The sequence below is a fragment of the Capronia epimyces genome (genome assembly GCF_000585565.1).
Source record: "Capronia epimyces CBS 606.96 chromosome Unknown aczIQ-supercont1.7, whole genome shotgun sequence".
NCBI classification, from domain to species: domain Eukaryota; kingdom Fungi; phylum Ascomycota; class Eurotiomycetes; order Chaetothyriales; family Herpotrichiellaceae; genus Capronia; species Capronia epimyces.
Window position 1 is genome coordinate 92,995 of NW_006912910.1, and position 25,515 is coordinate 118,509.

The 25,515-nt window shown below is 55.4% G+C and overlaps 12 protein-coding genes across 12 annotated transcripts; 6 read left to right on the forward strand and 6 right to left on the reverse strand.

Moving 5' to 3' along the window:
• Positions 1 to 510: 510 nt before the first annotated feature.
• Positions 511 to 1,611, reverse strand: A1O3_07828 (uncharacterized protein; the record flags this gene model as incomplete). Its single annotated transcript, XM_007737933.1, has 1 exon — positions 511 to 1,611. The coding sequence occupies one exon, from the start codon at positions 1,609 to 1,611 to the stop codon at positions 511 to 513; it is 1,101 nt and encodes a 366-aa protein (XP_007736123.1).
• Positions 1,612 to 2,771: 1,160 nt separating this feature from the next.
• On the forward strand, positions 2,772 to 3,845 carry A1O3_07829 (thioredoxin reductase; the record flags this gene model as incomplete). The annotated part of the gene is made up of 1 exon (XM_007737934.1): positions 2,772 to 3,845. The coding sequence occupies one exon, from the start codon at positions 2,772 to 2,774 to the stop codon at positions 3,843 to 3,845; it is 1,074 nt and encodes a 357-aa protein (XP_007736124.1).
• A 210-nt stretch (positions 3,846 to 4,055) lies between these two features.
• A1O3_07830 (uncharacterized protein) lies at positions 4,056 to 5,505 on the reverse strand (the record flags this gene model as incomplete). The annotated part of the gene is made up of 3 exons (XM_007737935.1): positions 4,056 to 4,901; positions 4,957 to 5,397; positions 5,449 to 5,505. 3 exons carry the CDS (start codon positions 5,503 to 5,505, stop codon positions 4,056 to 4,058), a joined length of 1,344 nt encoding a protein of 447 aa, XP_007736125.1.
• A 392-nt stretch (positions 5,506 to 5,897) lies between these two features.
• On the reverse strand, positions 5,898 to 6,599 carry A1O3_07831 (kinetochore protein spc24; the record flags this gene model as incomplete). Its single annotated transcript, XM_007737936.1, has 3 exons — positions 5,898 to 6,075; positions 6,125 to 6,522; positions 6,573 to 6,599. The coding sequence occupies 3 exons, from the start codon at positions 6,597 to 6,599 to the stop codon at positions 5,898 to 5,900; spliced, it is 603 nt and encodes a 200-aa protein (XP_007736126.1).
• A 477-nt stretch (positions 6,600 to 7,076) lies between these two features.
• Positions 7,077 to 7,708, forward strand: A1O3_07832 (mitochondria fission 1 protein; the record flags this gene model as incomplete). The annotated part of the gene is made up of 4 exons (XM_007737937.1): positions 7,077 to 7,095; positions 7,159 to 7,177; positions 7,231 to 7,324; positions 7,379 to 7,708. The coding sequence occupies 4 exons, from the start codon at positions 7,077 to 7,079 to the stop codon at positions 7,706 to 7,708; spliced, it is 462 nt and encodes a 153-aa protein (XP_007736127.1).
• Positions 7,709 to 8,694: 986 nt separating this feature from the next.
• A1O3_07833 (uncharacterized protein) lies at positions 8,695 to 9,460 on the forward strand (the record flags this gene model as incomplete). Its single annotated transcript, XM_007737938.1, has 3 exons — positions 8,695 to 8,924; positions 8,973 to 9,349; positions 9,405 to 9,460. The coding sequence occupies 3 exons, from the start codon at positions 8,695 to 8,697 to the stop codon at positions 9,458 to 9,460; spliced, it is 663 nt and encodes a 220-aa protein (XP_007736128.1).
• Positions 9,461 to 10,399: 939 nt separating this feature from the next.
• Positions 10,400 to 12,687, forward strand: A1O3_07834 (uncharacterized protein; the record flags this gene model as incomplete). The annotated part of the gene is made up of 3 exons (XM_007737939.1): positions 10,400 to 10,406; positions 10,465 to 10,549; positions 10,602 to 12,687. The coding sequence occupies 3 exons, from the start codon at positions 10,400 to 10,402 to the stop codon at positions 12,685 to 12,687; spliced, it is 2,178 nt and encodes a 725-aa protein (XP_007736129.1).
• A 1,278-nt stretch (positions 12,688 to 13,965) lies between these two features.
• A1O3_07835 (uncharacterized protein) lies at positions 13,966 to 15,306 on the reverse strand (the record flags this gene model as incomplete). Its single annotated transcript, XM_007737940.1, has 1 exon — positions 13,966 to 15,306. One exon carries the CDS (start codon positions 15,304 to 15,306, stop codon positions 13,966 to 13,968), a length of 1,341 nt encoding a protein of 446 aa, XP_007736130.1.
• Positions 15,307 to 16,331: 1,025 nt separating this feature from the next.
• On the forward strand, positions 16,332 to 17,904 carry A1O3_07836 (uncharacterized protein; the record flags this gene model as incomplete). Its single annotated transcript, XM_007737941.1, has 5 exons — positions 16,332 to 16,598; positions 16,771 to 16,951; positions 17,136 to 17,308; positions 17,412 to 17,511; positions 17,600 to 17,904. The coding sequence occupies 5 exons, from the start codon at positions 16,332 to 16,334 to the stop codon at positions 17,902 to 17,904; spliced, it is 1,026 nt and encodes a 341-aa protein (XP_007736131.1).
• Positions 17,905 to 18,277: 373 nt separating this feature from the next.
• A1O3_07837 (uncharacterized protein) lies at positions 18,278 to 20,506 on the reverse strand (the record flags this gene model as incomplete). Its single annotated transcript, XM_007737942.1, has 1 exon — positions 18,278 to 20,506. The coding sequence occupies one exon, from the start codon at positions 20,504 to 20,506 to the stop codon at positions 18,278 to 18,280; it is 2,229 nt and encodes a 742-aa protein (XP_007736132.1).
• A 752-nt stretch (positions 20,507 to 21,258) lies between these two features.
• On the forward strand, positions 21,259 to 21,561 carry A1O3_07838 (uncharacterized protein; the record flags this gene model as incomplete). The annotated part of the gene is made up of 1 exon (XM_007737943.1): positions 21,259 to 21,561. The coding sequence occupies one exon, from the start codon at positions 21,259 to 21,261 to the stop codon at positions 21,559 to 21,561; it is 303 nt and encodes a 100-aa protein (XP_007736133.1).
• Positions 21,562 to 21,659: 98 nt separating this feature from the next.
• A1O3_07839 (6-phosphofructo-2-kinase/fructose-2,6-bisphosphatase) lies at positions 21,660 to 24,767 on the reverse strand (the record flags this gene model as incomplete). The annotated part of the gene is made up of 2 exons (XM_007737944.1): positions 21,660 to 21,732; positions 21,784 to 24,767. 2 exons carry the CDS (start codon positions 24,765 to 24,767, stop codon positions 21,660 to 21,662), a joined length of 3,057 nt encoding a protein of 1,018 aa, XP_007736134.1.
• Positions 24,768 to 25,515: the final 748 nt, after the last annotated feature.

Here is a 25,515-nt window from a genome sequence, read left to right on the forward strand (position 1 = left end):
AAACGCGCGCGCGACGGTGTGGTGTCTGCGGCAACGTCGGACACAACTCTAGAACCTGTCAAGTAGTGATTACTTCGTCTGAAGAAGAGGAATTTAAGTAGTTACAAACATTTCTATGCGTTGTGGTTGCGTGTAGGTCAAAAATGTCGAGGTGGTCGGGTTGAGGTGTTTCACTCGCTTGTCTGTTTCACTCGCTTATCATGCACGTTAGGTATATTAAAGAATTAGGTGTACGCGGTAAGGTACTAGGTACCCTATATCCGTACTAATTATACCGCGTATATTTGGTACAGTCCCTGGTACCGGGACAAGGTACTAGATACCTACCTACTATTAATTTGACAGGGCTCTTATACCCTGAGTACCTTAACCTACTAGATACCTGCAGTGGTAGGTAGGTATTCGTTCCATTCCATATGTTATTGCAGAACGGAGCACAAATGATTCAAGCATCATCCATCCCGAGTCCCTGCAGTACGCTACTGCAGTGTTCTAGGGCTGATGTCCATGTCAACTAGGTTGGTCCGTGACTGCACCGCTGGCGAATCGTTCCTGAACCATCACACTCACAACCATAGCCGCCTCCTCGAGACTGGACACACTCTTGACGCTGTCCTCGTCCTCGGCGACCGAAGAGACTCCTGAATCCCGGTCCCCGTTCCGGCGCAGGAGCAAGGCATCCAAATCCGCGCCAACCGCGCCAACATAGTCTTTGGAGTACTCGTCCCCAATGTGTATCCAAGCAGTATCGCCCACTTCGTGGCGGATGCACTCTGTCATGCCCCGGTGAGGTGCCGAAGTCGAGGTATCCACGGCCTGTTCTGCACGCGAGCCGGGGATCGGGATGATGAGTTGGCGAGCAGCGAGCCAGACATTGATGTCCGGTTTCTCCGCGCCAGCCTCGTAGCTCGTACACAGAAAGTCGAAGTCGTTGTCCGCGGCAAAATAATCCACAAACGGACTGGCCAGCAGCGCTCGATATTCCTGGTTTCTGAAGCGGCTGGCCGTCTCGGCGATGGTTTGCCCAAAGTCAAGTCGAGGCAAACTGGAAGGTCCCGCCGTCAGACCCAAGTCTTGCAGCACTGATCTGACACGCGGATCAGAGTTGGTGACCACGCCCGTGGCAATCAGCGGCCCGTCTGGACCGCCAAACTGGCCCTTGAGCATGCGTAGCGTGTGCAGAAAAGGCTGGACGTCGGGGTAGAGCTCGTACGCCTCGCCCGAAGAGAAGTGTTGGTAGAGACGGGGGCCTAGGTCGTGGGGGATGTGTTGCTGGTCCACGTCCACCAGGTTGCGGAATGCCCGGTTGACGAGCTTGGTCCACCAGGCTTCAGGATCACGCAGCTGTCCCTTGCCGTAGTTTGGATAGACGGTATTGTAATGCTTGAAGGCCGATCTGAAGGCCGCATCGAGCCTCGCCGAGTCGATGTCAGCTTGCAAGCCACATTGTTGGGCAACCGTTCGATACTGGACTGCCACAGGCTCTCGGAAGCGATACAGGGTGCCCAATGCATCCAGCGTGACCACAAACACCGGCACTTTCTGGCGCATGGTCAGGGCCTTGAACGCGTCCTTCAACATGGCCAAGGCCCCAATCCGGAGCTGCGTCATCTTAGCCTCGAGTCGACCCTGTCACCACCACTGCTACCGCTGCACTACGAGTCTGGGGGATGTCATGAGCTCGTGGCTGTGGCTGCATACAAGTACTCCGTACAGAGCGACAACGTGTCAAATGCAGTGCCGTGCTGTGATGAGCGAGGCGGCGACTGGACACAGCTTGATGCCTGGTCCCGAATGACGGTCCGTGAGTTAGATAGACACCATATGTACCTAGGTACTCCGTACAGTACGTAGTTATGAATGCAGGACGGATACTGGGTAGTGGTGGTGGTGGTGGTGGTAGTGGTAGTGGTAGTGGACAATTATCACTACAAGTTCATACCTACCATCTAACCTAGGTACCTACCTAGGTAGTACCTTTGGTGCCCTAGGTTAGGTACCTTACCTAATACAATAAGTCATTATGATTACGTGGGCCACGACCAGGTCATTAGCAATTCCCGGAGCGGACCCAGACACTGACCCAGCTGTGCAGAAAATATGCGTGGTTATCTCAGCATCGCCCGCGCCCGCCTATAGTGTGTAAGGTAGGCACCTAGGTACCTAGGTAGGTAGTAGGTAGTGCTTTAGGGCTAGGAGGTTTAGGGCCTTAGGCCTCCTTGGGTAGCCTAAGGCTTAGGGTTCCTAAGGCCTGGTGCAGCCTCGGCCTCCGGCCTCCGGGCGGGTTTTTCTGCACACGACACAATATGATTAATTATTTTATTACTTACCGTAGGTACCTACCTACCTCACCTTATTATTATGTACTCCGTATGTACTCCGTGCTCCGTACTAGACGCATCCAGCATCCAGGATTTGTCAACCCATTCGATCGACCGCCATCCAGACCGCACTCGCGGCCTCAGTCTCAGTCTCAGCCTCCTCGCTGCCCGCCTTTGCTGCCCGTAAACATTATATTAATATTGGTCAATGCTCGCTCTGCCATAGTTGCGCCTCTAACCTACTCACCCTCTCACCTGCCAATCCAACCCCAACCCCCATATCCAACCGTCAAACTGTTCTCCTCGGCTTTTCGTCGCGCAGCCCACACCTCCCTTCGTTCCTCGCTCGGCCTCTCCGTCGCAGCGTCGGCTGTCGCCCAGCAGAAGCCACAGCTACAGTCTCAGTCACCTCTGGCCAGAAAGTTCTCCTCCTCGTCATCCACCTGCGCCATGGCGCCTCATACCAAGGTGGCCATCATTGGCTCCGGGCCTGCGGGCCATACCGCGGCCATCTACCTTTCACGCGCAGAACTCAAACCTGTCTTGTATGAAGGCATGCTGGCAGGAGGCACGGCCGCAGGCGGCCAGCTCACCACCACCACCGATATTGAGAACTACCCGGGGTTCGCCAAGGGGATTGGGGGCTCCGAGTTGATGGATGAAATGCGGGCGCAGTCTCTCCGATTTGGCACCGAGATCATCACCGAGACCATCACTCGTGTCGACCTAAAGTCGAAACCGTTCCGATTATGGAGGGAATATGAAGACGCCGACGCCGACGAGCCCGCCCACACGGCCGACGCGGTCATCATCGCCACAGGCGCCAACGCCAGACGGCTGGACTTGCCGGGAGAGGATAAATACTGGCAGAACGGCATCTCCGCCTGCGCCGTGTGCGACGGTGCCGTACCGATCTTCAGGAACAAGCCGCTCGTCGTCATCGGCGGCGGGGACTCGGCAGCAGAGGAGGCCATCTTCCTGACCAAGTACGGGTCGCACGTCACGGTTCTGGTGCGGAAGGACAAGCTGCGAGCGTCCAAGACCATGGCGAAACGACTCCTGGCCAACCCCAAAGTCACGGTCAAGTTCAACCATGTGGCAGTCCAAGTGCAGGGCGAGGAGAAGGCGCGAGGCTTGATGACACACCTCAGGGTCAAGAACACCGTCACCAACGCCGAGGAGGTGCTCGAGGCCAATGGTCTGTTTTACGCCGTCGGCCACGATCCCGCCACCGCCTTGATCAAGGGCCAAGTCGACACCGATGACGAAGGCTACATCGTCACCAAGCCCGGCACCAGCTACACCAGTCTCCCGGGAGTCTTTGCCGCCGGCGACGTCCAGGATAAACGTTATCGCCAGGCCATCACCAGCGCCGGCAGTGGATGTATGGCCGCCCTGGAGGCGGAGAAGTACCTGGCCGACCTGGAAGATGACGAGCCCACGCTCGACAAGGAGCAAGACGCAAAGAAACCCGAGTCCAACGGCGATACCGCGCCCGAGTACCGATCAAATCCCCTCTTGTGACTTATAGACCCGGAGAATTAGATGGCGGGACAGGGGAAGTGGGACGTGCTAGAGTAATGTAGAAGGTCGAGCTCGCTCCCTATATCCATGTATACCTATGGTTGATCTACATTTTTAGTTGTTTCGGCTGCCGCCATCGCCAGGCATTGCCAGGTAGCAGAAGTAGTAGTACAAAACAAAAGAGTATAATCGGTGCATATGTCGTGCGTCTCATCTCCGCCTCAAGTACCATCCAAAGGCAGGGGCTTGTACCAGGTCGGAGAACGGGCTCGGAACCTCGGCCAAGCCTGGCCTAGCCACAGGATGTCTCAGATACACTGCTGCACAGATCTTGTGGTTCACCTCGAGATACCGAGGAATGAACGCGAACGCGCTCATGTAGTCGCGGGGCATCCAAGGAGTTGCGTACGGCTTTGAGTCGTCCACCGGGTTCTCGTGCATTGACTGCAGCGCTGCGAGGAGCTCGTTGTACTCGCCATCCGTGATGCTGTTCTCCTCGTGGCCAGCTTCTGTAGAAGCTTCGCCCTTCTCAGCCGGTGTCGAGGGTTCCACTCCATCATCAGCAGAGGCCCGCGCCTCGTCTTGGGCGGATGGGAGAGATGACGTGCCGGCTTCCTGGTTCTGCCTTCGAATCTGCAGCTGATGTTGTATCTCTGCAAATTGCGCCTCTATGCTGTCGGTCAAGATGGTAGAAGACTTTGACCGGGACAGTAGCCGTTGGATGGTCTTCGAAAACGCCCTCAGGTCCTGCTTTCGCTTCGCTCCGAGATCTTGTTTCGTGGAGGCGAGAATGGTCTTGGCCTGCGCTTTGAGATCTTTCAGCACCTCCCTAGGATCTCGTTCTACCTCAACATCGTCTGTGGCCTGATCTTCAACTACCTCCTCGTCTGCGGTGTCGCCCTCCTTTTCTTCCGCAGTATTTTCTTCACCATCCGCGTCTTCGGTGGCGGCTTCGAGCTTGGCCGAGGGTTTGGGCGCGCCGGTGGCAAACATGACTCTTTCTGGCTGCACATGGAACATGTCTCCGGGATTGAGGAGATAGCCTGGATATCGCATCTTGATCACGTTAGCTCCGAGTAGGGTCCGGGCCAATCCCATTTTTGTCGCTTACCTCTTTGCCGTTAACCTTGACCGCACCGTGCACCACAAACTGTCGGGCTTGCCGAGCACTGCTTGCGAACATGGCCCTGAAAATGGCCGTATCTAGCCTTCTCTCCAGCGGCGCAAATGTCATCTGCATGTAGGGGATGGACGGATCCGCCTTCGGCTTCCGCCTTAGCGACTCCCTACTGTCCAGTCCCGACCCTCGCCCAGCCGATTCGAGGGTACCATCATTGGAGGCGAGGTATTTCGCATCCATGGGAATGACCGATCGGATCCGTGTATCGAACATCCGCACCCACTGTTTTTCCCGGACCTGCTCGCCATGGTAGTTTCGTGCTATCGATTTGGCCGTCCATTTCACCTGGAAGAGATTCCTCCCTCTCTCCCTGGGTTTGGCTAGTCGAGACAGGTTGTAGAGATTATATTTGCTCCATGACTGCCGAATTCTCTGCCACCGCCGTCAGTCTCGGTGCGCGGCTGGGAGGGGCTAGTATCCTACCAGTTCGCCGAGGAAGGTTTTCTTCACCTTGAGCGGTGTGGTCGCTCGATTGCGCATTGTGGGAGCCCGGCGGTAGATGGCCGGCGCTGGTATGACATTGACAGCATGCAAGCAAAGCGGATGGTGCTCTGCATCAAAAAGTACAACTTGAAGTAGCGTCCATACTAGTAGCACCCTGGCTGGCAGGATGTGGCAGGTTTGCCGGTTCTTTCTTGGCGCAGAAATCCATCTTCAACAGACGCCCGGTTGGGCTGCATCGCCTCATATTTTCATTAACGTCAATATCTTGATGAGAGCAGCAATCCTCGAGACTTGTCTCCCTCCACAACCTGCTCAGCCGTGGCTCCTACAATGTCATGGCATCGTCATTTGGCTCTGTAGTGCCAGACCAACAATCGCAACCAGTTCCCCCGAACGCCGTCCATCACATGCCAGTCATTCCCGCTGGTCTAGCCCTGCATCGTTTGCCAGAAATAGTCTGAGTAGAACCAGCGCGAGAACTTGGGGTCGATGTTGACCACATGGACATCACCCTTTTTCGTGTTCCCAATGGTTGCCTTGTTGTAGTTGCCAGCCTCGTCTTGCTCGAGACTTATGCCGAGTGATCTGTACAGCCAGAGTCGCAGTCTGCCCCGGGTCAGCAACCTGCTCGTGCTCACATGCGGCAAAGACTTACATTGTGGGATCGTCGGCTTCCCGCGCACGGCGCATATTTTCGTCTCCCTCTACGCCTTGTTCCTCCAGCTCTGCCAGGCGTGTCTTGAGCCTTTCCAGTTCTGCCTCCAGTCTTTCGCTCTCGGCTTCGAGTTCGGATGCTTGTTTTGCAACACGGAATTTTTTCGTGTCAAGCTGTACAATCTCACTGGCGTGCCTGCCGCTGTCATGGCTTGAAACAGCCTCGCGATGTTGAGAGGACAATGTTGCCAGCTGGCGGGACAGTTTCCTCAGCACCGTATCGGCATCTCGAATCCGTAGTTCGCGAGATTGCTGTAGTGTTGACAAGGAGTCGTTGACGCGCGAGAGGGCGGCTTTGTCGGGCGCAATGTTGAAGTTGGAGACAGTTGCGCGGATGAGCTAAATACACCGGTTAGCAGGAGCAACATTGCTTAGCGATACAAACACACCGTTGCGGGATCCTCGTCGAGAAGCATTTAGGCAGCTGTCGCGTGAGAAGGAGGACTTTGTCGCCCACAAAAAGGAATGCAACAAAAGTGATGATGTCTGCTGGAGATGGTACCGAGTATTCTGCCCAATGTTGACGATGCTGGGTTGCGGGGAGCAACGCGCGCCGGTAGTGCTGTTGAGCCTTAGGGGATTAGGGGCTAAGGGGCCCCCTCAGCCTAAGGCTTAAGCACCTAAGACACCTAAAGCACCTAATAAGGCTGCCTGTGGCTGCCCTGTGGCTGCCCTGCGTCATCCCATTATTTCGGAGTGTTTCTTCGCCACATGCAGCCTGCAGCCGTCACTTGGACTGCGCCACATGTCCCTGCAAGCTGAACTTCACCAGGCTCGATGCTTGGAATCACCGGCAGGAACAACGTTCCCTTCTGATCTACCATCGTTGTCCTGAAGTGAGCGAAAGTTTGTTCGGTCTCTTGTCCAAAATCACCCAATCCACCCCAGGCAACATGCCATCGAATCTGCCTTGTAAGTTGCCGCACCTACAACTTGAACGCGCCAAAGAAGAGATGTCCACTAACTCGTGTCCAGATGCTGCAGATGCAGAAAGGTCAGTTTGATAAATTCGAGCCGGAACCCGCTTCTCTGACCGTCGTGCCGCAGTCCTCTCAAGCCCGCGGAGTTGCAAGTTCTTCGAGCACAGTACGAAAAAGAAGGCGACTATGTCTCGGTCCAAACTAAATTCAACTACGCCTGGGTATCTATGCCTGCCTTGTACAATCACAGCGGGAGGTCTGACTGATGGGCGAAGGGATTGATCAAATCCAATCAACGGGGTGACCAACAACTCGGCGTCCAACTTCTCTCGGACATTTTCAAGACGACACCAGAGCGAAGGCGCGAGTGCCTATACTATTTGGCTCTCGGCAATTACAAGCTAGGAAACTATGCTGAAGCACGACGATACAACGACCTGTTAATAGAGAAAGAGCCTGGGAACTTGCAGGCTGCGAGTCTGCGACAGTTGATTGATGACAAGGTGTCGAGAGAAGGGTTGATGGGTGTCGCAATCCTCGGGGGGGCTGCTGTAGTTGCCGGTATAGTTGGTGGCATGATCATGAGAGGGTCACGAAGAAGGTGATCACTACTTGCTGCCGGCTTGTCAAACCTGTTTGCTATGCACGGGGTCAAACGGAAATGCCAACATCAAGTTCTCGGTGCAAATGGGATACAGGCGGAGATGCGGAACGAGTTCGAAGCCCAAGAACTGGATCTGGACATGAATAGCGTCGTGATTCCAGCTCAATATAGTATTGATGGTGCTGGGTACATATGAGCCAGCCTGCAGACACCACGAGAGGACCGTTTACACCCTTCACTTTCTGTATTGGTGGTGGTGAGAAATACCTAGCAGGTGCCTAGTACACTCGTAGTTCACGTGTAGAAGCAATCGCATACGTCAACCCAATTGGTGACACTCGGGCTTCCCTGCTGGACTGCTGGACTGCTTTGTGTCTGCGCCGACGAACAAATAGCCAACTTGGTCAGCTCTCGCCTATCCTGAACATCAATCTCACTCCTCCCGCCTGACCGTCGCCTCCTACCTCCTAGACCATTTCCTCTCTGTCGCCAAATCCCCCCAGGCCGAGACTAGGGCTTTTCCACCCAAGCCACTGTGCCACCTACCTGCCTTGCGGATGACGCAGACCCTCCCCCTACGCGCCGTATTAACAAACACCTTCGTTGAACTTATCTATTCGATCCATCCACTCATGCCCCATCTCCATCATGGCCGATTCAAGGAGACTGGAGGGCGAACATGTCTTCTGTCACCAGTGCAACCATGAGTGGGAAAGAGCGCATGGGGGGCTGACTTGTCCCCGGTGCGAAGGCGACTTCACAGAGATTGTACATGCCCTACAACCGCCTTGGAGGACGATACTAATGAAGCTGACCAGATTGAACCCCCGGCCGCATCGACACCAGGCCCTCCCCAACAACCGTCCATCTCACCTTCGCCGACACCCTCATCGCCTCTCCATCCTCTGTTTGACCACAATCCCTGGCTCGACGATCCGGAGCCTCAGCCTCGCGATAGTTTCACCACGTTCGAGTTCACAAGCAATCATGGCGGGGGGAGAATCTCTTTCACCACCCGATCGATCAGAATGGGTAACATGGGAGCAAATGTACCGAACCCCCTTTGAGGATGAATTTGACCACGTGCTTACCGACACACTGGGACTACAGACCCGAGCCCTGCCACCCAACCCTTTCCGCCCTCTGTCGCCTTTTGGATATCCTGATGATGAATTGCGGGGGTCCAACGGACCCATGACGCCAGGAAGTCTACAAGAGTAAGTGCAATGGCCCGGTCTTAAGCTTTTGACTAAGTGACTGGTCAGTTTGTTATCCCTCATCCTACAGTCGATGCAGCCTCCTGCAGTCCCTCGGCCTGAAATTGACGGTACCCGAGCAACCGGCCAACAACCGTACCCGTTTGATCTCTTGAGTCAGCTATTCAATCCCGGCCACGCCCATCATGGCGATATGGTCTTCACCCAGGAAGCCTTCGACCGTGTCATGACACAGTTGATGGAGCAGAACCAGGCTGGCAGTGCGCCCCCGCCGGCCTCGGAGGAGGCAATCAATTCACTCAAAAAGAAGAACGTGGATCAGGAGATGTTGGGTACAGACGGCAAGGCCGAATGCTCGATATGCATGGACAACGTAGAATTGGGGGAGGAAATGACTGTTCTCCCATGCAAGCACTGGTTTCACGGTAGCTGCGTGACGGCGTGGCTGAAAGAGCACGACACCTGTCCCCATTGCCGCAGACCGATTACGAACCCGAGTGAGCGCCCTGAACAGAGTTCTCCGAGGCGACGCATGAGTCGCCGCGCGTCGTCTGTGTCAAGCCCTCGCGGTTGGGGGCCGGACGGTAGCCGCCAACCCCCCATGCCCATTCCAGAAAGTCCGAGTCAGTTGCAGCAAAGCAGGCAGTCGTATTATGGGCTCCGACCAGATCCGGACACGCATCCTACCAACTACGTGAGACAGTCCAGGAGCCAGCAAGATGCAAGACGACACAGTTCGAGGGGCCGTTCAGGAGGGAATTCAGCAAGTCCGGGCAGCAGTTCGGGGGGAGGTGTCACGGGTTGGATTAGGGATCATCTACCGTTTTCGTGACGAGCTTCTGCTGTCGAGAGATGCGCAACGAACCTTTACGACGACGAACTGTAATACTAGAGTATTGAGATTGGACAATTCCCCTACTACTATCAGGTAAATGCTAGAGCTGGGACCGGTGGAAAGAATGCGACCGGCGACCCTTGTTGTCACTGGTGAACCTGCTTCGGGGGCCTTGTCACGTGCTTTGCAATGTGATCACATGCCACCACGTCACCTGACCACGGCACAGACACCACAAATACGAGTAGATGCAGGCACCTTAGGTACCTAGGTACTCGTACAGGGTTTCTTTCACATGCAAACCGAATATTTGTGCTTCTCGCCTAACGACGACGATCGGATCCTGGATCCTGAACCACGTCCTCCGTCCTCCGTCCAGGAACAGCGTACGGCGTCAGTCCGCAATGATGGCTGATGCGCCCGGGTCAGCTGCTCAATCCCAATTCCACTTCCGACTTTGACTCTCTCCCACTGCACCGCCACCACCCTTTACCCTTTCTTCAGTTGTCACTTGTCAGACAAAGCAGTCGGGTGTCCGTGCTTGGTATGGCGATGGGTTGTTTTGACTTCTTCTGACCTGTCACCCTGTTGCTCGTACTGCGTACTGTTCGTCCGTCGAGCCTCTCGCACACTCCTCGCGATGATAGGTATGCCTCTACGCACCCAGCCCCTCGGCCAACTCGGGCAACTGACCTTAAATTGCAGACCATGTGTTGGGCCGGCCGTCGTCACAGTTCCGCAAGGTTCAGGTCTTCGCAGTTGTCTCGTTCTGGTCGTTGTACCTGCTGAGGTGCGTCGTTCCCAGTCTCGTGTGCAGCCCTCTCGCTCTAATGCCATCAAAGAGGAGACAGACACGGCCCTCCTGGTGTCCGAAGGCTCTCCGAGCGCCTTTCCCGCCGGCTGACTCCCTGGCGATCCGTTGTCCTCACCCTCCTCTGGCTCTACATCTGTCGGAATTTCGCCAAACTGGTCGGCCTCGAGTCCCCCGAGCCCCTTGCCAATCTGTACAGCAGAGCCTACTTTCGAGCGACATGGGTCACGACCGCATTGGACGCCGGGTTCTGGACCGCCATGAGAATACGAAACAAGGCGGTCAGGGATTTGGCGTCGATGATTTTCACCCTTTATTATCTCATTGCGGCGGAGAAGGCAGATGAAAAGGTCCGAAAGGTGAGGGCGGTGCTGACCGTCGACCATTTACGCGTGTCCTGGAACAAACCAAACACGCCGTACCTCAAGTGGCTCGCTGCGATGCTCCGTCCGCGATTCACCAAGTACAAACCTCGGCGGATCCGGATCCCCCGGCCGAAGCAATCCACTTACAAGGAGCCTGTCGTGGCATGGATGTACTTTGACGGGTCGCTTGCCGAGCTGGAAAGGCAGGAGAAGTTGGTGTTGGACATTCCCGGGGGTGGCTTTGTGGCCATGGATCCACGCACCAACGACGACAAGTTGCTTGCCTGGGCGGGAAGGACGGGCCTCCCGGTGCTCAGCTTGGATTACCGCAAGGCCCCGGAATACCCTTACCCGTATGCTCTCAACGAGTGCTTCGACGTGTACACTCAGATTGTGGCGACCCGGGGACGATGCATCGGCATGAAACCGCCGTCGTGTCCTCGGATCGTCCTCACCGGCGACAGTGCCGGCGGCAATCTGGCCACCGGGACCACCTTGATGATCATCCAGTCCAACCAGGCGGGGGCTTCTCGAGGAATTCTGCCATCGCCAGCGGGGTTGGTGCTGTTGTACCCGGCGTTGGACATGAACATATCGAGTTGGATGACGGACGATCAAATGGCGTTGATCCGCAATCCGAGGACGGCGAAGAAATACCGCAGCTTCATCCGAAGGAAGAGCGAGGACATCGACAAGCGCTACACGCCAACCACCCCCCGGCCGGCCGAGGACGGCGAGGGTGATCCGGATCGCGGCTTCTTTGCATTTCGCGAGCGCGAGAGCGAGAGCGAGCAGAAGAGCAACTCTCGGGAGGATGGACGCCAACCCCCGGGAGATGTCGAGGCCCAGAAACAGGTGGTGGCCAGCTCCAAGCCGCAGCCGTTGAAGACGAGATTGGCCGTATCTTCCATCATCTCCTACTTTGGCGACCGCATCTTGACCCCGGAGATGATGCGAGCCATGATCATCCTGTACGTAGGCCCGTACAACCGGCCCGACTTCACCACGGACCACCTGCTCTGCCCGGCGGTGGCGCCGGAAAACCTGCTTGCCAAATTTCCCAAGACGTACCTCATCACGGGCGAACGCGACCCTCTGGTGGACGACACGGTCATTTTCGCGGGTCGGCTGCGACAAGCGAAGCTGCACCTGTTCCGCGAGCGGCAGGAGGTCGGGCTGGAGAAGTCGACGGCCGAATTCGCCGAAAAGGACCACGTCGAGGTGACGCTGATCCCGGGCATTTCACACGGCTTCGTCTCGTTTGTGTCGGTGTTTCCCGAGGGCTGGAAGCACATCTTCCGCTGTGCCAATTGGATCCTGGAGATCTTCGACCAGCCGCCTCACCAGTTCGAAGGGCCGGCCCTGGAGTCGAGGATGCGCAACGGGACTCTGACGCACGACTCCGGTCATGGCCACGGCCACGGCCTCCACCTGGACCTGGCTTCGACTCAGCTGCGGCATCACCGGCGCACGCTGACGGGGGAGAGTGTCGACGACGATGGCCCGCTGCTGATGTCGTCTTTGAGGGACGAGAGCACCAAGACCCAGACTCAGACCCCGTCGAGCGCCGACGCGACGGTCAAGGACAAGGATGAAAGGCAGGCACGCGGGCGGGCACGCCACGAAAGGTTTCAGGCCCAGGCCGACAAACCCAGGAGCAAGAGTCTGGTGTCGTTGGGCAGCGAGGAAGATCTGCTGAAGCGGCGCATGAAGGGTCTGACGGTGGGCCTAATGGGATCCAGTCACGGCTGAAGGTTGAGAGTTGAGAGGTGAGAGTGAGAGGTGAGAGTGAGAGGTGAGAGTGAGAGGTGCGAGTCGAGTTGCGAGTTGCGAGTTTGCAATAGCCACGAAAGGGAAAGGGAAAGGGAAAGGGAAAGGGGAATGGAAAGGGGCCGAAGCCGTGGCAAGGTTGAGAGTGTGAGAGTGTGAGAGTAAGAGATAGATGAGCCATATACGAATGGGCATATGATACATGTATATGATATATGATCAGTACCGAGTACCGAGTACCGCGACCCTAGATTAGAAGATGGCAATAGAGATGATCCCATCCTGAGCATCCTGAACTGCCGTGTCGGACCGCAGGCTATTCATCGACCGTTGACCATCAACGCCATGTTCGGTCGGTGTCGTCCCATGATCCCATCCCGTTGAATTCATTCCAGGGTTTCCAGCTTCGGTTGTGTTAGAATTGTGTTGTCTCAGGGTTGGGGTCAGGGTGAAACATCCTTGTACGGAGTACAGTACCTCACACTCGCTGCCTTCCTAGATTGTACAGTACCTCACACTCTCTACCTTCTTGTGGATTCTACAGTACCTATACTCGCTGCCTTCTTGGACCACGATGGCCTGGGCGAGGAATCGGTAAAGGCTGGAATGGGATCAGCTTTAACTTCACCCTCACCCTCAACTTCAACCTCACCCTCAACTTCAACCTCATCTTTGTTTTCTTTTTCCATTCCCTCCGTCCCTTCTTTCCGTTTTCTTCCTCCACCAGAGTCAGAGGCAAGAGTCAAGCTAGGGTCACCGTCCACGCTGGGCACGGGCATGGGCATGGTCATGGTCATGGTCGCGATGACGGGCCTGGCTGCGACCAACGGAGGCGGCCTCGGCAACAACATCGATTCCATGTCTTTCGGTGCCAGAGGCGGCGCACTTCGTCCGACATCCCACGTTCCAGGTCGTAGGTCGTAGGTTTCACTGCTGACTATTTCCTCCTTGCTCACCGGGTTCCTCTGTCGATGTGGCCTGTCATGGCTCTCATGGCCCTCGGGCAATGGCGATGATAATGACAATGAGAAAGATGAAGAGAATGACAATGATAATGGCAATAACAATGGGCCTTGCGCCTTGCGCCGATGAGAAGAGAAATGAGAGACGAGAGACGAGCCAGGCGTCGAGGGCACTTCCCTGGCCAGCAACTCCTGCGACAGCACCAGCATGGCCTTAGAGCCTCTCCGCTCTCAACCCTTGAGCACCAAGGGTCAAAGAGATGCAGCATTGCATTGCATGCATGGTGGTCAGGTCAATTCACCTCACTTCGCCCAAAACAGTCCCAGTCCCACTGCCCAACATGGGAGCACCCCTCAGGGCACGCAGTTCATTACTTCGACGCACGACGTCGCGGTCGAACATCCACCACCAGGCGCGAAACACCGTCTCGCCGACTTCCCAGCTCTGGGCGGAAAAGGGGTCGTCGCCAAAGATGCGCACGCCCTCGGCACTGTCTTCCAAGTCGTACACCAAATCCAGCAGCGCGGTGGGCGAGGCCGCCCCGGCAGGTCGTGCTTCCGGGGGCTGCGACAACACCATGATGAGGCGGTCGCGCACCGCTGGCCACGGCAGCAGGTCGATGATGGGGTGGTGCGGCGTCGACAGCTGCACGAGAGTCGGCTGGAGATTGGGTGGCAAGTGAGTGAATTGAGCGGTGTCAGGCTCCGTGGAGGTGAAACTGGAGCTGGAGCTGGAGCTGAAGGTCAAGGTGAATGGTGACAGCGACGTCAGCGACCAGATGAGATGCTGCAGGTTCATGCGCCGCGCAATCGACATGCAGCCGTGCAGCAGCTTCAGCTCCGTCATTTCCAAAAGTGCGTCGTCGGCGAACGAGTATTGCATGTTCTGGTTCTGGTTCTGGTTCTGGTCCTGGTCCTGCGTGACGAACGCCATCTTGGTCGTTGTTGCTGGGTTCGCTGTCGTGAGTCGCTCTCCCGCCGGGACGCATGCCAGAGGGGACGATGTCGATGTATCTTGAATCGAAGATACCCGTGTCGTCTCTGACAAGGGCGTGCTTGGGCTTGCAAGGGATGGACCAGACCAGGACAAGTCGTTGTCCCACAGACACTGCTCGTCTTCGTCTATTGGGAAGTCGAACATGTTCTCGTTGAAGATCGCGCAGTGATCATGTTCTTCTTGCTGGGCGACCGAGGCCTGGTCTCCGTTGGGCGTCCAATCTCGAGCCACCTTGCCCGATTGTACCTGGAACGGTAACAAGTCTCTGAACTCAAGCCCGGCCGGCGGCGTAGGCTTAGGCTCAGGCTCAGCATTGTACTTCAGATGTCTTCGCCTGTCTGCAGCGATGGCCAGAATGCTCGGGCTCATACTCGTACTCGTGCTCATGCTCGGGCTCGGGTTCTGCGGGGTCGGTCGATTGATGGCGCCGCCACCGTCGCCGTCGCCGTCGCCGTCATGGTCGGCGTTGACTCGCGCCTCGAGCCGCTGGACATGTTGCTTTCGTCGCTGTCGATACCGTCGCTGGGCGAGGATGTTGAGCATGCGTTTTCGCTCGGCGGCATCTTCTCCCGGCTGCGGGACCTTGAGGTCAGGGGCCTTGGCCTTGCGTGTCTCCTGGCTCTGGTTCTTATTGTTTGGCATGGTGTGGTCTGGTGTGGTCTGGTGTGGTCTGGTGTGGTCTGCTCTGCTCTGCTCTGCTCTGCTCTGCTCTGCTCTGCTCTGCTCTGCTCTGCTCTGCTCTGCTCTGCTCTGGTTCGGCGAGATGCCACCGGGTTGTTGCTGTGTTATGCTAGGGCAGCCTGATCTGACAGAGATGCCTGGGACCTACAAGTAAGGCTGAAGAGTCATGGTCTCCTTCATGGTCGGAAAGTCAAGGTCAAGGGGAAGGGCAAGAACCCCAACCAAGAACCAAGAACCAAGCCAGACGACATCTGATATGAATGGCTAAGGCCTGATCGGCGGGTGCGCAATCTACCTTACCTTAGCAAGACGGCATGGCATGGCATGGACGACAATGAGGAAGGGGACAGAAATGACAGCGGCAGGCGGGTGAATGAATACAACTTACCTACCTTACTGTACGTCAGCATAACGTTATGTTTCCAGTAGGATACCAATGGCACTCCTCCGGCCTGGGGTACTGTACCTGTACTGTACTGTACTGTAACCCCGCCTGGAGACGACACGTCCACGACAAGGACAAGGACGGTCACTCCCGAAGATGGGCACTTGGGCAACGACTTGGATTTGTAATCTGATGGACTCTGATATATTCCCATCTGTTGCTGGGGCAATTAGGGTGATTCTATCGGACATGTACAGAGTAGATACTACTAGATACCTACCTTATTCTATACGCTTACAAGATCCACTGTTTCTCAGCTTGATTGGAAATCCAATGTCAGATCCAGTATGCTACAGTACTGTTACTATAAGAACTTGCCCTCAGCCTCAGCCATGCTCATTCAATCCCCATACCCTCAACTATTTAAACATATCTCCCAGAGAACAGTTCGTTTGAAACCTTTACGCCATCGAAGACTGAAGAGATTCACCTCAGAGTCACAGACCTCCCTAACCAAATCAATAGATATATATAGAGAGAGAGTGTGTGTGTACAGTGATATAAATCCCGACCACTCCTACCACTCCTACAACTACCAATCATGCCTCCAACCGAACCAAGAATCCCCAAGGGTGACACGGTGCTCGTGACCGGCGCCAATGGCTACATCGCCTCGCATGTGGTCGACGTCCTCCTCGACCAAGGATACAAGGTGCGTGGCACCGTCCGCGCGCCCAAACCATGGCTCAACCGGCATTTCGACGCCAAATACGGCGCCGGGAAATTCGAAACCGCAATCCTCTCCGACTTAGAGGACGAAGCGGGCTTTGATCACGCGGTCAAGGGTGTGTCGGGGGTGATCCATGTGGTGCGTTCTCGTTCCGTCCCAACCTCGTCCTAGTCCTCGTCCTCGTGTCGACCACACAACATCAGCCCAGAGATCCTCGGGAGGGAACCACTGGCCACTGGCCGAAGATCATTATACCTATACCTACCTATACCTATACCGCTGCCACTGACACTGTACCGTCCACCCATAGGCTTCAGACGTCTCCTTCAACTCGGACCCAGATCTCGTCATCCCCAAAGTGGTGGCCGGCACCGTGAATGTGCTCAAGGCGGCGGCCAAGGAACCTCGGGTGAAGAGCGTGGTCTTGACATCCTCCTCCAATGCCGTCGTCACACAAGGCGTCAGCAAGAACGGTCTCGTCATCGATCAAAGTGAGTTAGAAAGCCTTGTCACGTCGACGTCGACCTGAGATCCCAAATGCAAATGCAAGCCCAAGTGCGACTTCGACTTCCCATTTCGCACTTCCCAATTCGCACTTCGACTACTCCCACCAGAGTCAAAGTGAGTTGATGTTTCGGCCCGACATGTTATTGACAGACCCGACTGGATATTTAGGCACCTGGAACGACACCGTCGTGCAGGCGGCATACAGCAAAGACACGCCTGCGCAGATCCAGCCTCTCGTCGTCTACGCCGCGTCCAAGACGGAGGGTGAACGCGCGTTCTGGAAATGGGTGGCCGACAACAAGCCCAGGTTCACCACCAACTCGGTGCTGCCAGACTTGACTGTATGTCCCATCCCGTCCCATCATGATGCATCTTGAACGTCAACCGCCGTGTTATACGTGTCTGTTACACCAGTACTTGGTCCTGACCTGGTGTTTCATGCAGCTGGGAAAGATCCTGCTCCCAGAGATACCGGGAAGCACCATGTCGTGGGCGGCCAGTCTCTTGAAAGGACAAGCAACTGTCATCGACTCGGTCCCACCGCGTAAGTCCTCCAGACTACCTGGCTGGTAGTAGCTCGTTCATCCTGTCCGACGTCTCGGGATGCAACTGACTGTCTTGACCTGCCCTAGAATGGTTCGTCGATGTCCGCGACGCTGCCCGCCTCCACGTTGTCGCCCTGCTGGACCCGCAAGTGAAATCTGAGCGACTGTTCGCATTCAGCCACGAGTTCAACTGGACCGATGTCATTGGCATCTTCAAGAAGCTCCGGCCGGAAAACACCCAGATTCCCCAGGCGCCGGAGAACGAGGGTCGTGATTTGACCGACGTCCACGACGGGAGTCAAAGAGCCGAGCACCTCCTTCAGTCTTTCTTCGGCGTCACTGGTTGGACAAGCCTGGAGGACAGCCTCAGGGCAGGCATTGAGGGTTCTTGATGCTTGATGCTTGATGCTCGATCAAGATCAAACTGCACCTGGTCATACTTTTGTTCTACATCACATAGAACATCACATAGAACATCACATAGAACGGTATTGTAGAGCTAAAGAATTAGAATTGACTTCTCAAGCCGCCTTGATTTGATTTGGAGGGAAGATTGAGGATTGAGGAATGAGGAATGAGGAATGAAAACTAGCCAGGCTGACGACCGACATCGCCGTTATTTGTTCCGAACAGGCACAAACGTCGTCAGCTCCATAACGTTACGCTTCAACAGTTGTTACAACGTCTTGTTGCTATTGTCATATGTTATGGATGGACTTGATGATGCAGCCACCCTCGCCCGGCAGCCGAACACGTCAACTCGTGTTACTCCCCTCCTCGGCCAGCCTCGTCCCCTTGCCTGCTGACCGTTCCGTGTCTGGTGGGGGTCGGTGTCGGGCTGCCGTCACGATTGAGCCCGCGGATGGTGGAAGTAACGCTTCCCATGGGTCGAACCCGGCTCCCAACAAAGCCCTTCCGGTTCCGGCCCGTCCGTCCACGCCCGAGCCAGTTCAACTTGAGTTGTCGCGTGAGCTCCTCCATATTCCCCTGACCATCATCTCCCGACTGCACCGAGCACAAAACCGAGAGACATTGAAGCATTCGGCCAACCGTCTCCGTGATTTGGGCCGAAGAACTGTCCGTCGGTCTGGCCGCTGGCGGAGAGCTGAAGGACTGAAAAGCGACGTCCTGCGCTGGATTGCTGACCACCGACAGGTTCGACGTGGCCCGAGACCGGCCGCCCGAGCCGACACTTCCCAGTAGCGTGCTGCCTTGAGAGTTGAAGCTGCCATACGTCGGCTCGACACCTTGTGCAGTCCCCGGGCGGTCACTGCCTCCGCTGTTGCCACGAGTTCGATTGCCGGCGTCCAAGTGCACCAAACTTGCATTGATGCTATCCAGACTGAGCCGTGAGAATGTCGCCTTTAACACTTCAAACCGTGGAAGGATGATGATGTCTCGGAAAGCAATGAGCAGGATCCGCCTCACTTCCAGCTCTTCTCCGGCTGCAACACTAAAATCGGCGCCGTCCCCGACCCCAGGCGACGATGACAACTGGCTGCCAGTTTCCGCACTGGGCAGAGCGCCCCAGAATTCCGCCGCCATCTTGGGACTGGTGAGTATGCTGCCTCGGCCTTTGAATTCCTGGTCAAGCGGGAGGAATACCGCTTGCATAAAGGGCAAAATCGAGCCAAACACTTGAATCCACATCTTCACGAGATGGGACACGAGCCTGTCGTCCGATCCCTGACGCAAGGTATGGTTAAGACTAGAGAAGCCCGTCCTCAAGAGATCTTCCAGATCCCCAATGACAATGCTGGGATCTCTCTTTTGCACGCATCTCTGCACATGGATTGTGACCAGCTTGTTCAGGTCTTCCACGGCGATCCGCACCGCCTCTCCTTCAAAAACCACCAGTATTTTGGCTCTCAGAAGATCCCACGCATCATCCGATGACATGTTGGAAAGGCCAAAGTTGATCCCGGCTTCTTTGACTTCGGTGTATGCGTTGAAATTGGTCATGGATGCGTTGCTGAAACTCGTTCCCAACGAAGGCCATTCAGATGTCTCGCTTTCTCCGCGGCTGTACACAGGCTCCAGGTTGGCCAGGGCCTGGGCCTTCTCCTCCTTCTTTTTCTCTCGCAGGGCACGTCCCCCATGTCGAAGATCCAATCCCGAGACCGTCTTCGAGAAGCTGGACGTGGGAGCAGGAGATGACGGCGCGAACGAGTAGAGCGAGTGGGGATTATTAACATCCACCGGTCTAGAGTTTGAATTCGCCGAGGACAAAGGAAGCGCGTAAGATTCGTCCTTGTCCTTCAGCTTGAGTTTCTGCCGTAGGCCGTGATGTTTGTGTACCTTGTCCTTCGACTCGGGAACTGGAACAATGGTGGAGGATGAAGGATTGGCCAACTGGTAGAAAGAGGAATTGGTCGAGGAAAGAGAATCGGCCAAGCTGGCGGTGGAGGCATTCATGACCCTGGATAGGCCACTTGGGGCGTGTCTATTTGGTGATGGTGGAGGTTTCTCTTTCGCTTCCTTGTCCTTGTCTCTGGAAAGAACCATGTGTTTCGGCCTGAATCTCTTCAGTCCCTTCTTAGATTTCTCTTCCTCCACCAACGACACCTGACTTGATGCAGCGACATTCCGTGGGAACACGACACTTGCTGCTGTCGCAGCTGCATTGGTCCCGATTAGACCATTCCGATATTGTTGGTCGGGGGCTGCAGGTGAGGTCGGGCTATCGTGAGAGCCTATCGAGCCCCGGCTGTTCCGGCGACCCTCTTGTTGGCTCTGTTCTTGTGGAAAGGGGACAGTTTGGGATCTTTTGCGATTGTGGTTGGTGGCATTGAGGTGCTGCATGGCAGCTTGCGCCGCGATCTGGGACGGTGTGAGTCCATGCGTCCCTGGGTTGTCATGGAGAACTGATTGGCTTGCCAGCGAGGCCGAGGGCATCGAGGGTTCGAAGTATCCCTGCGAATGCTGCCGAGCGCGATGTTTCTGCAGTTCCGCAGGAGGAGCTAGGTTCTGTTTCCCGGCTCCCTCTCGAGGCATGTATACCGCTGACGGCCTCGTGTGAAAAGGCAGAGAAGCATTGCTGTTATTATTGCCATGTGACGTGAATGTAGGTAACGGCTGAGCATACGGCGATCTCTTCACAACAGAGAGACTGGAGGAGGTCGAAGTGTCGCTGCCGCTGGAGCCTGGCCGAATGCTCTGCTTCGAGGTTGAACGGGATGGATTAGGGGACACCGAGGCAGGAGGCACCGGCGACCGCAGACGGGGTCGGCGCTGGGGAGGAGGCTCCATGCTCTGAACGGCAAGGGATCAAGGGATACGGAAGACTGGAGGACAGGAGGACGATTTGGCGAGGAGGCTGTATATGTATCACCTACGTCTCGTCAGCGCAGGAGACGGGGCTGTCGTGGTCGAATGTAGAGATGTCGGTCCAAAGTAGGCACCAAGCCGACTCCGCATGGGCTGTGGAAGGAGAGCAGCTGCGCAAGGCATTCTGTCATCGAAGTACAGGAGACATGCGTGTAACTAGACACTTCAGGCGCTTTGGGCTGTTGGGCTGTTGGGCTGTTGAGCTGGAGTGTAAGGTCTATTTCGCTGAGAGGATGGTCTTGATGTTTGCAAAGTGATGTTGGAGAAGTCCAGTCTAGCCACCACTGCCCCTCGCCCTGAAGTCACTCCAACCAAAACACTTCCACCGTCAATCACCTGCCATCGGTCTCGACGAATTTAAACACCACAACAATCGGTGAACCTGCTGTCCCAAAAGTCACTGGAAGCGCCACTACATGATGGACAATGCAGAAGGCTCGTCCGCCACCCTCAGCGCCGTTTATCACTCTCCGTCTGGCGACAAAGCTTTCCGTCACAGCACACCTCTGCCGCAGCCTGGGAGAGGGCGAGCTCTTGACGTACAAGCCAAGACCAAATACCTCGCGGACCTCAGAGCCTCAGGCAAGAAACTACAGGAAGAGATCAACAAGTTCCTGACCGAAAAGATGGAAGAGGACAGGACGGGCGTCTCCCAGCAAAAGGCGGGTGACGAATTGGAAGAAGAAAACTACGGCGAAGAGACCGTCGAGGACGAAAACTGAGAAATTCTATGGCACATTTGGAACAACGTCTACTTTAAGTGGGAAATGGGTTCTCGAAATCAATCACCGTGTGCTCGCTACGACCCATGGCCTGGTTACTAGGGCCCTTGGCTTTTGCCGGCAAGCTCATTTTGCTTGCGAACGGCACATCCAAGATGGACGACCGAGTTGCTGGAGCATGTCAGCACAACTCGACAGCTGGAACCATGGAAGCGAACTTACTCGGGGAACACACTGATGACACTGCCACCAAGGCGCTTGTAGCAGACACCACACACTCGGTCGTCGTCGATCCGGACCTTCCTCCCCCGGCCTCCGGATGGAGCGCCGTCTCCAAGCAGCAGAGCCGCCTGGACTCGAACAGCCTCCACTTTCCTCAGCCCGGCCGTTATCATCGTGTCATTCATGATGCTATTTGCATTGCGAATTCGTCCCCGGAAATAGAACTCGAGGTCCCTTACCGTCAAGTTTTCAGGGATCATCTCTAGCGTGGAGCTTGCTGGCAACCTGGGGCCATGGCGGGCCATTATTTCGATGGCTGGACCCCAAAGGGCGTTTTCTCCTTTGGGGGGGTTCAAATAGAGATTCAAAAGGACGTGGTAGATCGAGGGCTGTTCGTCGACTGGATCGGTCGTCGACTTTCGCCGCGAAGGAGCCTTGCGATTGTTCTTCATGGTCTCTTCCAGGTGGATCTGATTGCAATATTCCTCAGCCTTTGCTGGATCATGTAGCTTGAAGACATAAATCTCGAGAGCCTGCTTATGATTGCCCATTTTGCTGAAGACAATCGCTCGAGCTTCGTAGAACACTGCGTCGTCTCGGGGCAGTAAGCCCAAGGTTTTTGCGGGGGAGTATTGCTCAGACGTCCTCAAAAGTGTCAAGAGCTTGTCGAGGGTTTCGTCTCGACTCTGACAAGATGGGTCTTGGAGCCGGTCAAGATACAACGTCACCAGATGCTGGTGTAGATCTGGCGTGAGGTCGTTCAGCTCGTCAATGACATGCTCTAGGTACCGTTGGGCCAATCCCTTGTCGATAGACTCGAGGAAGGCGAGGACTGTGTGCCGTGGCAGCGACTCTGCGTTTTCCGTATCACCCAGGAAGATCTCCATCGCCATTTCAGGTTCCGTTTCTAGAGGCCATCTCGCGAATTCGAGAATCATGTCAATCAACTCTGGCCCCAAATTCTGCAGGTACGCCACTGTTCTAGCGGGGCCGTGCAATTCAACATCAATGCCTTCTGTTTCCTCTGCCTGTCCGAACTTCTGGAGTCTCTCCAGTGCTTGTCGATGGAGCCGTTTGCCGTACAGAAATTCAATGAGGTCATTGTACCGCTCATTTTCTTCGAGTTTGGCCATCACGACTTCAGGGTCACAGAAGTTGGGGATTCGGAAGAGCGAACCTGCAAGTGATGGCGTCGCATACATGTGTGCCCTGAACAAGGTGGTGTCCACCAGTCGTGCAAGTGCCAGAATTCTATCAGGCAGGTCGATATCGTCCAGTGTTGGCAGCCCAAGGAGATATTCGGTCACTTGACGAATATCTTCCGACTGAGAGATGTTCTGTACGTCGGCTAAAGTCCGTACAGTTTGATCCTGATTGAAAAAGCGCTGTAGCCTACGACGAACGTCGGCAAGGAAGGCCTGAAGCTCGCGAACGGCAACCTTAAGCTCCTTTTCTGATAGGGCTTCGCTGCCACTATGATCCACCGACCCAACGCTTCTGACACTGATGTTGTCTGCGTTAGAGGTAAGTTCCTTGGCCTTAGTGGCCGGACTCGTGATTGAGTCGGTCTTCATGTGACGCTTCTTCGGGCTGTCCTCGGTCTTCGACGGTGCTGTAGATTCTGCGTCGTCCTCATGCGCATCTTTAGCCAGATCCCCAGCGATGAGTTTGGGATATAGTTTGATGACACGCTCCGGCGGTGCGGTCACCTCTCCAAACAAATCCAATGCATCCCGGAACTTCTTCTCATCAAACAACTTCTGAGCCTTCTGCATTTTGATCTCTCGTAAGCGTCCTGCCTTGTTGTCGATCAAAGTCTCTTCAATCATGTCTAAAAGGCTGATCGCTTCGTCGAGAGAGCCGCTCTCAACAAGGGAGTCAATTTGGGCATCATAATTTAAACCCTGCATCCTCCAAACAGTCCGTTCACTGGCGACGAAGAACCCTTTGCCTTGGTGGGCCAAGCTGATACTGGGGTTTGGGACCTGCAACAACACGGCGCCGGGGAGATCGATTGACTGAAGCAAGGTGAGTGTCCGAGGATTGCGAACTTCCAGAACACCCTTGCTGGCCTCCTGCAGAGCGAGTAGGTAGGGGTAGGAGTATCCCACTGCTTGGGGCGACGTCCGCCATGGTATTTGCCTCCGGCCGATCGATTCTCCCTCTCGGTCGATGAAATGTGTGTTGATGTCTTTTGCCAGTAGCATCTCATCCTCTCCAAGCCCCGTAGCGAGCGGCGTCGGCACCATAGACCCCATTCCAATGTAGCTCATGGTTCCGCCCAGTCTGCTACTCTCCTGACCGGGAGCGCCACCAATACTACCCGGGCCGATGATGGTCTTCACCTCTTCGGTTTCGATATTGACGAGGACATAATTGGCGTTGAGGCCCACGAGGATTTTCGTCCCGGTCGCCCATGTCAATGATTTGATGCTGTTGGACAGGGGAATTTCGATTGCATCACCGTCGAGCTCTCCATCGTGCCATGTCCATAGCAACAGCCTCCGCTTGACAGCGACAGCTAATCTGCTAACCAGCGTAGGAACACCAGTTGTGGGATCTTTTACGATATTACTCGTCACCGCGAAAGTACTCGCTCCCCTTGTTTTGGGCAATTGCTCGAGCAGCTCATATGTTCCAAGATCATGAATCGAGACGAGACCGTTGCTCAGAGATATCAAAATGTTTGCTTCACGAAACACGGCAAGTTGTTCGATCTTGTATTTCGAGAACTTTTCGTACTCGCGAAGCAGTTCGGAGGGTTTCGTACTTGGCGTCGAGTCATCAGCGGTGGGAGGGCGGTGTTCGGCTTCATCATCGAGCTCAGAACTCCTCGAGGGTAGACTTTTAATCCGATAAACGCGAAGAGCGCCAGTGTTGAGACCGACGAGTAACTGGTCGCTATGAGAAAGGATGGATTCGATTTTGGACTTGTCTCGTTGTTTCAGCTCAACAATGGGCTGGGCGGTGAATGCAGACAACATGGAGGTGATCTTCCGCTGAGCCCGTGACGAGCCAGCGAGAGACACAACGGGCGTCACGTCGACACGCAAGCAAAACCTGGAAGCTGGAAGGCTGAGGTGTTGATATGGGACTATGTACGTTCGACCACAGGCGCAGGCTGCGGCGGGAGGAACGAACTCCGATTGGCGGCAATCACCAGCCAGAAACGCTTCAAGGCTACGTCACTGCCCAAACACGAGGCTGAGGATCTCTTGCAGCCTTGAGCACGCTGCTCATCCACATGCTGGTAGCCGTACACGTTTCGTCGGCGCCCCTCACGTAGTGATGGGAGATGCCCTAGCCGTTATGAAGTGAGAGTGCTTGTTGATATCAAAGAAAAGCCTATTTCATCCTTATCCGAATATATATTGGTGGGCAGAGTTGTTCGCAATCCCCTTCCCTTGCTTCCGCTTAATGGCGGTCAACATCGCAAAGAGCTATCATATAGCGCCACTGCTTGAGTACTTGTAGAAGACCGTCGGTAGCAAACACATCGAGACCGACAAGTCAGCAGTTTCCGCCTGATAAGAAGCCACGCCCCACCGCATGGTGACACACTAAGCCAATCTTTCGGAGGAAGGAAACGTGCAGTGGTGGTCTTGAGAAGAATCTCTGTCAGATCTGGTACCTGCTAGATTTTGCAACTGGGAGGATAGAAAAACAAAGGATGAAAAAACAAAGGGTGGTAAAACAAGCCCGGCTCCTTCTTTCAAGGCTTGTGCGTCTTGA